The following is a 13,216-nucleotide window of genomic DNA, read 5'->3' as shown; positions in this document are numbered from 1 at the left end:
TAGGGCTTCGACAATAGCGTACGCTTCCTTCTCTATTGCCAAGTGTCTCTGCTCGCTCCCAGAGAGAGTTCTCGAGAAGAACGCGATGGGTCGGCCGGACTGATTGAGCGTTGTGGCGATCGCATGATCGGAAGCGTCCGTTTCCACCACGAACGGCACCGTGCTGTCGATCGATAATACCATGGAATTACTGATATCATCTTTGAGGCTGTGGAAAGCTTTTACAACAGTGGCATCTAGCGGGAAGCTTTTGCAATGCACTAGGGGATGTATTTTCTCAGAATATTGGGGAATCCATTTAGCGTAGTACGCGAACATCCCAATCACCCGGTGAAATGACTGCAGCTCATGGGATGGGGGTAGCTCACGGAGCGGGCGCAATCGTTCAGGATCGGGCTTAATCGCGCCGTCGCCTATTGTGTAGCCGAAAAGGTCAATTGACTTTGCCGAGAATACGCATTTGTCGTAGTTGAGTGTCAGATTATATTTTCTAGCAATGCTCAAGAATCTGTCCAGATTCGCATCATGTTCCCCCCGATCCTTACCGCACACCGTGACATTGTCCACGTAAACAAAAGTGTCTTTGAGGTTTTCATCCGAGATGATGTCATCCATGACTCGTTGGAAGCAAGCTACTCCATTAGTGACACCGAACGGGATCCTCTTAAATTGATAGAGTCGCCTACCTGCCTCGAACGTGGTGTAAAGTTTGTCTTCCTCTCGAATGGGAATTTGATGATAGGCGCTTCGCAAATCAATGGTGCTGAATATTTTGTAGTTGGTCACGCGTTCGACCATCTCGTCTATGCGCGGCAATGGGTAGGCATCGAGGTGGGTGAAGCGATTGACCGTTTGAGAGTAATCGACAATTATTCGTTTCTTATGGTTCTGGTTGGTGGTCACCAATACCTGTACGCGCCATGGCGAATCGCTCGGTTCTATAATACCCTCTTCCAGTAATCGCTTAGTCTCAGAAGCGATGAAGTTCATATCAGTGGTGGTATATCGTCGCGATTTGATCGCTATCGGTTTGCAGTCCGGCGACAAGTTAGCAAACAGCAGGGGGGACGATACCTCCGCAGTGGTCAGAGCTTTAGAATTAGAGGAGGTTTGTTTCCTCCAAACGGTATTTCGACACTCGTGTGCTGCTTGAGGACATTATGACCCAAAATTACATCTGCGCATAAGTCACGAAGCACCAGTACCCTTACATCCCGATACGTGTGGCCTTTTACGTCCAGCTCAACGTTACAGTACCCTCATACGCTGGACTGTAGTGATGTTGAGGCCATGCATACCGTATTGTCTGTCGGGTAGATCTTCCATTTTCTGTCTCTCGCTCGTGAGCTGTTGATGAAACTTTCAGAGCTACCGGTATCGATCAGCGCCTCGGCCATACGCCCGTTAATTCTTACGTTGATAATAACTTTGGATAGATTTGCCAGTGAAGCTGCTGTTAATTTCTTTTGAGAGTAGAGGGCAGCAGAAGTGGGTTTATTTCTTCTTAGAGTAGATTTGCATACCCTGGCATAATGCCCTTTCTTGTCACAGTTCATACATGTGGCATCCCTGGCGGGGCATTTGCTACGGGGGTGTCTTTTATACCCACAAAAGAAACATTTACCAACCGAAGTAGTTGCCGAGGAGTTCGACGAGGTCTGGGTGTCCAATTCCTCAGGATTATCTCCATCCTCAGTGTCAGAGGTAACCCGGGGAGTTCTTTGAGTTTCCGCAGTAGCAGCATTCATTAGCAACACCGGTGTCCCATATGACTCAGATTGCTGCTGGGCCGTGTCCATAGCTCAGGCCTGGTCGGCAACCGTTTCAAGATTGGGTTGTGCTTTTTCCAGTAAGCGTTGCCGGATGGGGGCTGACCTGAGCCCCTGGATGAACGCCTCTCGGGTCGCTTCATCTCGATGTTCCTCGGCGGTTACAGCCCGGAAATTGCAGTCTTTGCTCAACTGCCTCAGAGCTTGCAAGTACTGATCGATTGTCTCACCGGCCTCTTGCCTGCGTGTGGTGAGAAGATGTCTTGTGTATACCTCGTTCTTGCGCTTCACGTAGAGCGCCCGCAGCACGTTGATCGCTTCGTTATAAGTGTTACACTCCGAGAAGAGCCTGAATACACTTGGCGAGACATGGTTTACAAGTGCGGCCAGTTTGTCGGCTTCCTCTTCAATGATGGTCAGATAGTGTGAGAAGGTGCGGTATCAATGGGACCACTTCATTTCCGAGTCGGTGGCGTTCGGGTCTGCATCGAACTTCTCCGGCTTGAAGATCTTGTCCATAGTCGGTTGAGGAAGTCGAAGGAATCAAGTGAAATAAATTGAAATGAATGTGAGAGAAATGCCTTTGGAGTATAAGGCGTTATTTCACTTGATTGAAGCCGTCTCTACAAACACAAAAGGAATACATGTGCAGTCAATCACCGCAAAGTATAACAACAATTAACCAGCATAAACACGGAGTCCGGTACACTCTCAATTCTCACCATTCAAGGAGCACCAAGTGAACTACTGCAGTTAATGACAATGCCCCAGGGACAATCCCGTTGACCGCGCAGCATCTCGGTTTTATCTGTCTCGTGTGCGAGCCACGCGTCACGTGGTCGCGCGTCACTTCATCTTTTATTTCATCACAGTCAACATTTATATCTGTGAGTGCGATAACTCATAAACTGTTTGCCATATCGATTTGAAATTTGGGTCACACATGTACCACCTGAAAAGGAAGAATCCTATTGATTTTGGGCGTGGCCGAATCCAAGATGGCCGACTGGGGCGGCCATCTTGAAAAAAATGTTTTTTGTAATAAATGGAAAACCGCTTATCTGATTTCAATTATTTTTGGTTATTACGTTCCTCACCCGTTGGGAACGTTTTCCAACATGGTTTCGGCCCGCTTGGACATCCAATATGGCTGCCAGGCAGCCATGTTGAAAAAAATGACGTTATCGCGATATAGGCTCTAATTTTTTTATTTTCTGATGAAACTTGCTGGAAATGTAGGTAATGGAATGAAATAGGTTGCTATTCAATTTCGGCCATGTCGAACATCCAATATGGCCCCCAGGCAGCAATCTTGAAAAATGACATTATCGCGAAATAGGCCCTAAGTTTTTTTTCTTTTCCAACGAAACTTGCTGGGAGGGTAGGTATTGGGACGAAGTAGGTTTCTATTGAATTTCTGCCCCGTCGGACATCCAATATGGCCGCCAAGCAGCCATGTTGAAAAAAATGACGTTATCGCGATATAGGCTCCAACTATTTTTACTAACCTATTTTTATTCAATGGCGGGGGATTCCCCATCTCTGATGGGTATGTTTTAATAATTTTTTCGTTGCCCGATTTGAACTAAACTTAATACTGCAAACGCAGGAGAATGGGGAGTAAGGTGGGCCGAAATTTTTGTGCTATCTTGTTCCGTTTTGGCTGTATTTCGGAACATACATACATACATACATACATACAAGATGAGAGTTTTAGTAATATGTAGATGATCAGTGACATTTGGAGAATCATGACTTCTCTTTTGTGTTTTACCCTTCTTACTTTGACATAAAACTCGTACCAAGCAGGAGCATGATCACTAACTGAATCAGATTCCAAACAGAAATGTATTGACTCTATGCTTCTCTGATAAATTGCTAAATCATTAACTCTTCTTCTTTCCTTATGCAAATGAAAACAGCAATTGAAAGGAAAAGTTCTCATCAAAGGGAAGAAGCTGATACGTGTTAAGCAACCTGCAGTAGATGTAGGTTTTCGCGCTGCACAAAATGGGGAGGTGGGTGAGGTTAGTGATGAGGATGAAGCTGCAGAGATGGAGGATGAGGATGTTCGCTGCAAAGTCAAAAATCATGGCAAGGTCAGAGCACTTCATTATTATTTTCACTAATGCTTGACAGCAAATATCTTGAAACCAATTTTATTGTTGTTGACTATTTCTAATTTCAATAGGAGAGGCACCAGAATTTGGCAAGGGAGTTATCGGATTGCATCGTTTACTGCCGCAGTGTACACTTTCCTGGACTCAGCAGTCCACGACACCCATGGGAGACATCCTCTCTCTCTGAGGGGAAAGCAAATAAGCTGCTCAAAGAAGGAGGTATGTTCACGCGAAACACTTTCTCCATCAAAATCCCCCCACCCACTTAATGCTTTCATTATGAATGTTTAATCCTCCTTTCTCGGTAAGTGTGATGTTTCATTGCACTATGGAATACATGTCACCAGCACAAGTACAGTGGCACATCATACATAAAAGATTACTCAGCTGTCGATTGCAAAAATCTATATTAGTGGAAAGCTTGTATGGCATCACAATAGAAGTCTTGTTCAAACTTTGTATTTTTACAAATGAAATGTATTCTTTGTTACTTTTAAAGTTTAAGTTGGTGGCTGACTTTGGAAACCAACTTCGCTATGTGGTTTGCCCAAGAAAGACCACAGCTGATCGTGAGGCCCAATTGCTAGAGTAATCCAGGGGATTGTTAAGAAAGTATATGGGAGGATTCACCAGATGGTCTTTTCAGAGCAACAGAGTGAGAGTGAAAGATTTTATCGAGATTGAACAACATATACCATGTGTTGGACCAGCGTATGATTCTATCGAGGTCTGCAGAGAGAGAAGAGGCTGCTGCCTACTCATCCAAAGGATGGGTGATACTATGGCAGTGGGGGAGTCATCAGCAAAGAGATAGAAAATTTTCCAGAATCAGAAAGATTGTTAATGAAAATTAGGAATAGGAGTCAGCCCAAGACACTGTCTTTTGGCACTCCAGCCTTGACAGGGAGAGGATATGAGAGGATCCCATTGAGAGGCATGTGCTTGGTGTGAGAATGGAGGACGTTAGTAAGCCAAGTGAGTAACTGACCGTGGATGCCACAGGCAGAGAGTTTGGAGAGCAAGGCAGGGTGCCAGACTGCTTGAGCAATGTCCAGAGAGACGGCTCTGATCACGTTTTAGATTGAGGGAATCTTTCCATGGAAACTGGAGACCAACTTAAGCATAGTCTAGGGACTGACTTAACACATTCTGCTGCTTTTTATCGGCAAAATTTTATCTTTAAAAGCAGCAGAATGTGTAGGTGATTCACAATGACATTAAAATGAATTATAAAACCAACAAATATTTTTGAAGGCCACATTACATATTTTTGTTTTCAAAATGAACAAGGATATTGTACATCATTATACAAGAGTAATTTTTGGAATATAGTCTTCCATTATTATGTCAGACAAAAAACAAATTCCTTGTCAAAAGTCCAATTTTTAGCTTGTCGATGACAGAGTCGACAAGTTCTTGTTATCTCGGCAAAAAGCTCTTAAAACCATAACGGTATCCTTCAGTCAGTCAGTCAGTGGGTTAGGCGGCTCAACGGATCATTTTGAAATACTCATAATGATTCGTGACAATAATGCGAAAAAGTAATGGAGCCTTTTTTTCAATTTCCATCCAAGTGGTGAGATAATTAACTTTCAATGATATCACATACAATCTTATAAATATATTTATTTATATGAACCGGTTTCATTTGTTTTTAGACTATGTATGTATGTATGTATGTATGTATGTATGTATGTATGTATGTACAGTATGTATGTATGTGTTGTTGTGGTTCTACAAAACCACATGCCTCTAAGGCAATGCCCCCCAACATACAGTGATCCGCAGGCAGTTATTTCGTTCATCTTCAAGAAGTTAGACCTTCCCCTCATGTCTGGTGGGTTAACGGGACAAAGTGCGTTGTGTGGGTCTAATAGCTAAGTCTATTAACTATCTCTGTCTCCTGTTCTGATTTCTAATCCAACCCTTTCCTTTTAGCCATTGTACAAATCAAACAAGCAAGCATACACGCCATGCAAAATGCGATGAGTAATAAGCACACTACACCGCACGCGCATCGCGCGCCATTATTTCATTCATATCTGCGTGCCAATTTCCAACCGGCATCTCACCTTGCTTCACCCCTCGCTCACCAAACCTCACCACTTCGACCATAAATGTCTCCCGCACATGGGAAAAATATTCCCGCACCCCCTCATACCTCTGCTTCCCTACAATTCACCACAATGCAGAGGAGTGCTGCACCACTCAGTCAGTCCTCAAATCGCGTGATGTATGGCCGAGCAGCGGATGTTAACAGCTCAAACGCATGTCACCGGGGATGTCCCGGGTGAGCACGTGGGATTGATACGAGCCTCAGAACACAGCAAGACAGAGGTGGCGAGGAGGGGTCGCGATCCGGGAGTTTGGTATCGGGTCCGGGTGCGCATTTTGGCTCATGAGAGAGGGCACATGGATGGCGTGTGTGCATTGCTATTCGGCATTCAGACTGCACTCAGAGCACATTCAGGGCCAGGGTGCCGGCTCATATCCTATATTGAGTCAGGACCTCCGAACCATGTTGAGCCGGATGGGCGAATGAGACCGTTTCTGGCCCCGGGAGCCTGGCTGGGCATGGCTAGGGCGACTGTGGCCAAACGGAGAATCAGGATTCGGGTCACAGCGCTTCGCTTTCAGGTTATCACCCCACCCTTCACCCGGGGCTTAGAAAAGGTGGAGAGCGGAGCTGCTCATTTTCCTCTTCGCTCCCTTCTTCTCTGCTCCTCTCGGTTCTTCGTTCGCTGCTCTTAATTGTCTCTGCCCTTTGCTGGCTCTTTGCTTGCTGTTGGTGTGCGACTGTGGGAATTGCTTCTTCTTGAGGACCAGTGCCGAGTGCATGATGCCACGAGTCCCGGCAAAGTAACTAAGCTGGAGATAACGCACCACATCTTGAGGTGGGAACACCCAGATGGAGCGTCCCATGGAGGTACACGCTACACTAACAGACCTAGACACGACTATGTTAAGGATCTTTCACCTCACGCATCTTCTCTCCTCTCTCTTTTCCCACCCCTCTATCCCGTCTCCTTTGGACCCACAAAAGAGCATCATTACTGACTCGCAATCCCATTTTATTCTGGCATGACACCGGTGCCCCCATATTGCACAACACCACATCTCTCACTCACAACCTTAGACACCAGTATTCCTCCCTCCTACTTCTCCCTATGTGTACTAGGTTGTGTTGGTATGCCGAACATGCCAGGTATTGCGAGGCCATTTATCCTCATCTTCTCTTTTTCTCTCTGGGCTATATCTAATCTTGTGTGTGTGTGTGTGTGTGTGTGTGTGTGTGTGTGTGTGTGTGTGTGTGTGTGTGTGTGTGTGTGTGTGTGTGTGTGTGATGGTGTCTGTCCTACTTGAAGTTAAGATTGTAGAAGTTCTAATGGGATAAATCTGCTCTGTGTCTGCTTTTGTAACATTGCTTGCCTTTTTTCGCACCCCACAAATTCCTTGCTAACCCTGCTGTGCATAATAATAAACCCAAATTCACTGTGCCACATACCTTTCTGGGCCATTGTAAATAAATGCTTGTACAGAAATGTTCCCAGCCCATTTTCATCTTTTCCTTCATTGGTCCAGCAAGGTTCATACTCTAGTCTAGCCAGGACGTTATTCCCCAACGATCTGTTTTCTAGCCGGTACATTCTTGGCAGTTATGCTCGGCTGCATCTGATCTGGGTTTTGCATTAGATACGCTGAAACAAGTTAGATAGGGTAGCCTGGTGTTGGGTTTGTGGTTAGGGTGGTGGTTTGGGATCCTAGGCTCCTGAGTTCGAGCCCCGTTTTCCACTGAATCAACACCAGGGGGTTGACTCAGCCTGTCATCCTTCTGAGGTCATCAAAATGAGTACCAGTATATTGGTAATAGGGGCACTGCATCAGCAGCATAGCCGTGCCCCTAACCAATGATGCAACCAGCAGCCAAAAAGGCAGCACACGATGGGAGTTAAATCAGGTGATGTAATAGACAGTGGTAAAACCCAGAATTTTATTTATTTATACGTCTTTAAATCTCTTTAAACCTTTATTTAAATTAAATTATATACTTGAACAGTGAACACTGTACAACACAACTCACCCTCATAATACTTCCGAGAAGCATGATATGTATCGATACATAGTATGAGAGGGCATGGCACGTGAGAGGGTACAGTATTGGAGTGAAGAAGAGCAGATCTCAGTAATCTCGAAAACACTTTAAAATTTAGTTCCCTGAACATTCGTCAGGAATCCTTCATAATTGACTTTACTGCAATGAGTACAGCTGAATCCAGTTCATCCAGTTTGTCAAGGATCGATTGAGCTTCATTTCAGAAATCAACTTTCTGTTCCACATCCGTTTCCAGGTATTCCAACACTTTACATTTGGGAGTGTAACCTCTGAGAAGGGCTGTGCCACTCCTTCCTACCTTGCTGACCATTGATTACCTGAAAGCTGCTTGACAACAGACAGTCCTCAAGGCTTCAGTTTTTCACAAAGCAGTCGCCAGCGATTAGTCGATGCAGAGAGACAAGTGTACAACTTTTGTACAATGTCGAAGAAGCTGAAGACCGCATCTGCATTCGGCGGCACTTCTCCCCACGAGGTTGAGTGAGTGAGCTGCACAGGGTATAAACGTCACAAATGGGCATTGCTACCTGATGTTAGTTTTGACATCAATGTGCCCCTCTTCACTTGGACCCCAGGCAGAGTCCCTATCTGCTCCCCTCTCACTCCTTCTCAGTGCCTATCATTGGGTGCACAGTAAAAAATAATAAGGATATGATGTGATAAGCTGTGAGTAAGTATGAGCGAGTCTATTTTGACTCCAATATTTCACTTCTCAACTTCAGGCCTTCAAGACAAGTATGCGACCAAATGCATGAACGTTGTGACCTGCTAACTCCCTCGTCTACATTTTACCTCCGCAGGAAGAGAGCTTGTTTGCCACAACAGGCAGTTCCTGATGAGAGTGTACCCAGCTGCCCGCAGAACTGATTCATCTAACTTTGACCCAATGCCTTATTGGAGTGCTGGATATCAAATTGGTATGCTGTTTTCATTTTCTCAAATATTTCGATGTGCATGTCTCTCAAATAAAATTTACCAACATTTAATTTAAAAAAAAACGAATTATTTTGCGACCAATATTGCTTTTAATTTCATGACTGCTATTTATAACCTTGTTGTCTTTCTATCTGTCAAATGCATATTCCATTGAGATGCAATTGTGAATTCCATCTGGGGATTGCATCATTACTGAGGTACGGCTCTGATGCTGATGCAGTGTCCTTGAAGGTCACAGCAACAATTTGGAATTTTTCCATAGCGCCACCAAACATTGGTGAACTCTCCATGAAAGACACCACAGGATTTTCAACATCCTCCAGAAAATTCGAGCAGAAGGACAGCTGGCTGAACATCCCTTGCTCAAAGATGACCTCATGATTGACACAACATCCTGCCTGAAAAGCATTACAGGATGACAATTCATAGTCGTCTCGGAGATCGAACCGAGACTTGACAACTCAAATGTTTCTATGCTACTTCTGAGCTATCCCGCCAGCCCTTTGTTATTGTCAGGTCAAGCTAGATGAAATCTGTGATTTGTGATAGGTACCAAGTAAACCTGTTTCATGGTCGGGTTGTCGGTCACTAAACTGTCTCCCCCACCAGGTTTTCTGGTGAGGAGGGTGTATGGAAATGGACACCCAGCAGGATTAAAAACAAAACCTGTCAAAGGGTGGAGGAGCTCCTTGTGAGCCAACGGCCATCCATATCTAGTGCCCAACTATGTCTGTGGACGTCCTCCTGCAGTTAGGTTAGTTTTTTTAGGAGATTGGTGGCAGGATTTGCACTCCAGCCACCGTAAAACCCTTCATTCCACAAAACCCACAAATGCAAAGAAAACTGAAAACCAATTCCGTGGGAGTATGTCCTGTGCTGCTGTCCTGGGGAGGGGCAGCTCACCGGATGACAGAATTGAGGCAAAACCTTCGGGACCCCCATTCCTTGATGATAGGAGGAAAAGGCAGAGGTAAACTTCCTGGGTCAGATTGCAGTGGTGTGTGGCAGAATGCTACAAAGGTGTCATCCACCAGACAGTGGTCTCCTTGCGTTAACCTGAGGCAGTCCCTTTGGGTGGATGCCTGGCATGTCCTATCCCTAAGAGAGGATGATCACCTGTCTCTGTTATCATCTGAGCTCAAGCATTTGGACATCGGTATTGCAGCACTCTCTGAGGTCTGGAGACCAGATTGCGGCGAGATCATAGTGGGTGGTTACACATACCATTGGTCTGGTCGCTCTGATGGTTACCATGCCCAAGGAGTTGCTGTAGCTGTGTCCAATAAGCTGACTCCAATGATAATTGAGCTAACACCGGTTAACAAGAGTATTATGAGACTCAGGATTCATCACTCCTTGGGTGTCGTTTCCCTGGTCTATGAATATGCTCCGACTCAGACAGGTGAGTGATCTCACCATGAAGGACGCATTCTATGCCACGCTCGAGTCTGTAGTTGATCAGTGCTCCAGGCAAGATACTCTTCTAGTCTTGGGGGATTTCACAGCATCGACTAGAACTGATAGGGATGGTTATGAGACGTGTGTTGGTCCCCGTGGGTCTGGAACTGTGAACCAGAATAGCACTAAGTTCCTTGACTTTGCAAGTCATGGACTTTGGGTGGCTGGATCGTGGTCGTTGCACCCACAGACTCATTGCTGGACTTGGTACTCCAATACTGGTGGTGTGGCAAAGGAGATTGACCATGTGATTATTGATGCACGCTGGAGGATGATCCAGAACTGCAGGGTCGACTGGAGTGCTCAGTTCCTCAAAACCAACCACAGCCTTGTTGTAGCAACTCTCAAGTTGCAGCTAAAATCCAGGAGAATGGTAGCATCCAAGCCTCAGCTGGATGTTGGTAAGCTCAAGGATGAGAGAGTAGCTGAGGAGTTTACGAACAGGCTGAGTGGGGATTTGCGGGGTCTGGGTGGTTTGGGCAATCCTGAAGAGTTGTGGAGTACCTTCAAGATCACCGTCCTTGATGTTGCCAGTAGATGTCTTGGAACTCACCATCAGGTGAAGAAGAATTTTGGCTCTCAAGGGACTCTGGTTATCATTGACCAAAGTCGCAGGGCCAGGCTTAATGGCAGAGCTGAGCTGTTCAGGGAGTTGAGGCATAAAACTGTATTTGCACTATGGGCGGACAAGGAGATCTATGTTTGAGGAATCTGTGAGGGGGTAGAGCATCACCTGTGGTCAAGTAATTCTCGTCCTACTCACAGGGGAATTCACACATTGCATTCCTCCAAGCCCATCCCTCGGTGTACTGCAGTTAGAGCGGAGAGTTTTGGGCTCTTGACAGAGGAGTCTGAAGTGAAGGCCCGCTGGACCGGTTACTTTGAGCAGGTGGACCATGCTGATCCACCAGCTGTTGAGTTGGATGTCAGGGGTGTTACAATCCCTATTGCTGACCCTAAAATGAACTGTGATCCACCTTCGTTTGCAGAAACACAGGCTGCGGTGAATCGGATGATATTGGGTAAAGCTCCTGGGATCTGTGGCATCCATGCTGAACTTCTCAATGCTGGTGCAAATGCCGTACTCATGTCATTGCATGCACTTCTGTGCTCTGCCTGGAACACAGCATCATCCTAACTGACTGGAAGAGGGGCCTTGTTGTCTCTCTCTGGAAAGGGAAGGATTTGCCAGTCACCAGGACTGCAAAAACGACTGAGGAGTGACGCTGCTCTCAGTGCCGGGGAAGGTCTTTGCTCAGATAATTATTGAGAGGGTTCACCACCATCTGCTTGAGCACCAGCATCCAGTGCAGTCAGGCCTTCCACCAAAGAGGTCAACGATTGACCGTATCCTTGCTCTTCGGGTCCTCACCGAATGCAGACAAGAGTTTTGGCAGGGGCTGCTTGCAGCCTATGTTGATCTCTGCAAAACATTTAATTCGGTGAATTGGGATGCCCTCTGGAGGATTCTTTGTCTCATGGGGTGCCACCAAAACTTATCAATTTGATCTCTGAGCTATACTCTGGTACTGAGAGTGCTGTGAGATGTGGTGATACCATCTCAGACTTATTTCCAGTTGTTACTGGAGTTCCTCAGGGGTGTGCCCTGGCCCAACACTTTTCATCGCTTGTATGGACTGGATTCTGGGTAGGATGTCAGAGGGATCAAGCTGTGGTGCATCATTTGAGAATGTCAAGATCTCTGACCTTGATTTCACAGATGATGCAGTCATCTTTGCAGAGACTCTGGATATCGTTTTGGTGGCCCTCGAGCTGCTGAATAAGGAGTCAGAGATGCTGGTATTACAGGTTTCCTGGGTCAAAACGAAGATCCAGGCTTTCAAAGACATCTTGGATGTTGCTATCTTGTCTGTTCCTGTTTGTGGTGAGGATGTTGAGGTCACAGAGAGATTCACTTACCTTGTCAGTAATATTCATGTCTCTGCTGGCTGTGAGCTAGAGGTAAAAAGGCATCTGAGTTGGGCCTGGGGAGTCATGGATTCACTGGATAACGGGGTGTGGCACTGTCAGTACCTGTGCAGGAGGATGAAAGTTCAAGTATTCACGTCCTTGGTGCTTCCAGTCTCGCTCTATGGATGTGAGACTTGGACTCTGACCAAGGATCTGAGATGGAGACTTAATTCCTTTGGTACCAGGTCTCTTCTGAGAATCCTTGGCTATCGCTGGTTGGAATTTGTGTCCAACTCGCGGTTGCTGAGAGTGACTCAAATGAGATTTGTTACCTGCACAGTCAGTGAGCGTTAGCTGCGGCTGTATGGACACGTGGCTTGTTTTCTTGATGCTGATCCTGCTCACCAGATTCTCTCAGCGAGGAAGCTTTGTGAGTGCAAGAGGGCAAAGGGATGACCACGTGGTTGCAGCAGGTTGATCGGCACCTCAAGGAGATGGGGATGGGCCAGGCATCTGCCTGGGGGATGGCCAGACGGAGGCCCCTGGGGTACTGGCAGAAAGTGGATGCAGCGATGCGCTGCTCCGCCGCATGCTCCCATTCCTGACCGAATCTGACCTTTGTTTGTGAACCTTCCGTCCCTTGCATCCTTTGCTGTGAAGCTTTTTTACGATCCTTACCATGTCTGTATTTTAGTAGAATTCACTCTGTAGAGCATCTACCTCCATCAGGCTGAACAGTTTATGTTTTGTATCCCACTGATAGGCCGAATCTGGATCCAGATCTTCACCAAAATCGAATCAGTTCGTACTTTTCACAAATCAACCTGTCCACCAAGTTTCATCCAAATCCGTCCATATCATTTTGAGATATCCTGCTCACAGAAAAAAACAAACAAACAGACAAAAAC

At 46.1% G+C, this 13,216-nt stretch overlaps 1 protein-coding gene across 2 annotated transcripts in view; it reads left to right on the top strand.

Moving 5' to 3' along the window:
- LOC147030063 (1-phosphatidylinositol 4,5-bisphosphate phosphodiesterase delta-4-like) overlaps window positions 1-13,216 on the top strand; it is a 125,114-nt gene that overhangs the window by 71,399 nt on the left and 40,499 nt on the right. For both annotated transcript variants that reach the window (XM_085873776.1, XM_085873775.1), the window contains 3 exons: window positions 3,692-3,868; window positions 3,961-4,108; window positions 8,804-8,920. In XM_085873776.1, the coding sequence (XP_085729902.1) occupies window positions 3,692-3,868; window positions 3,961-4,108; window positions 8,804-8,920 (442 nt within the window). The remainder of the gene's footprint in view (window positions 1-3,691; window positions 3,869-3,960; window positions 4,109-8,803; window positions 8,921-13,216) is intronic.

The sequence above is a fragment of the Eptatretus burgeri genome, chromosome 3 (genome assembly GCF_056783735.1).
Source record: "Eptatretus burgeri isolate ZD-2024b chromosome 3, Ebu_testis_v1, whole genome shotgun sequence".
Lineage (NCBI taxonomy): Eukaryota > Metazoa > Chordata > Myxini > Myxiniformes > Myxinidae > Eptatretus > Eptatretus burgeri.
This window is presented reverse-complemented; position numbering and strand designations above follow the sequence as displayed.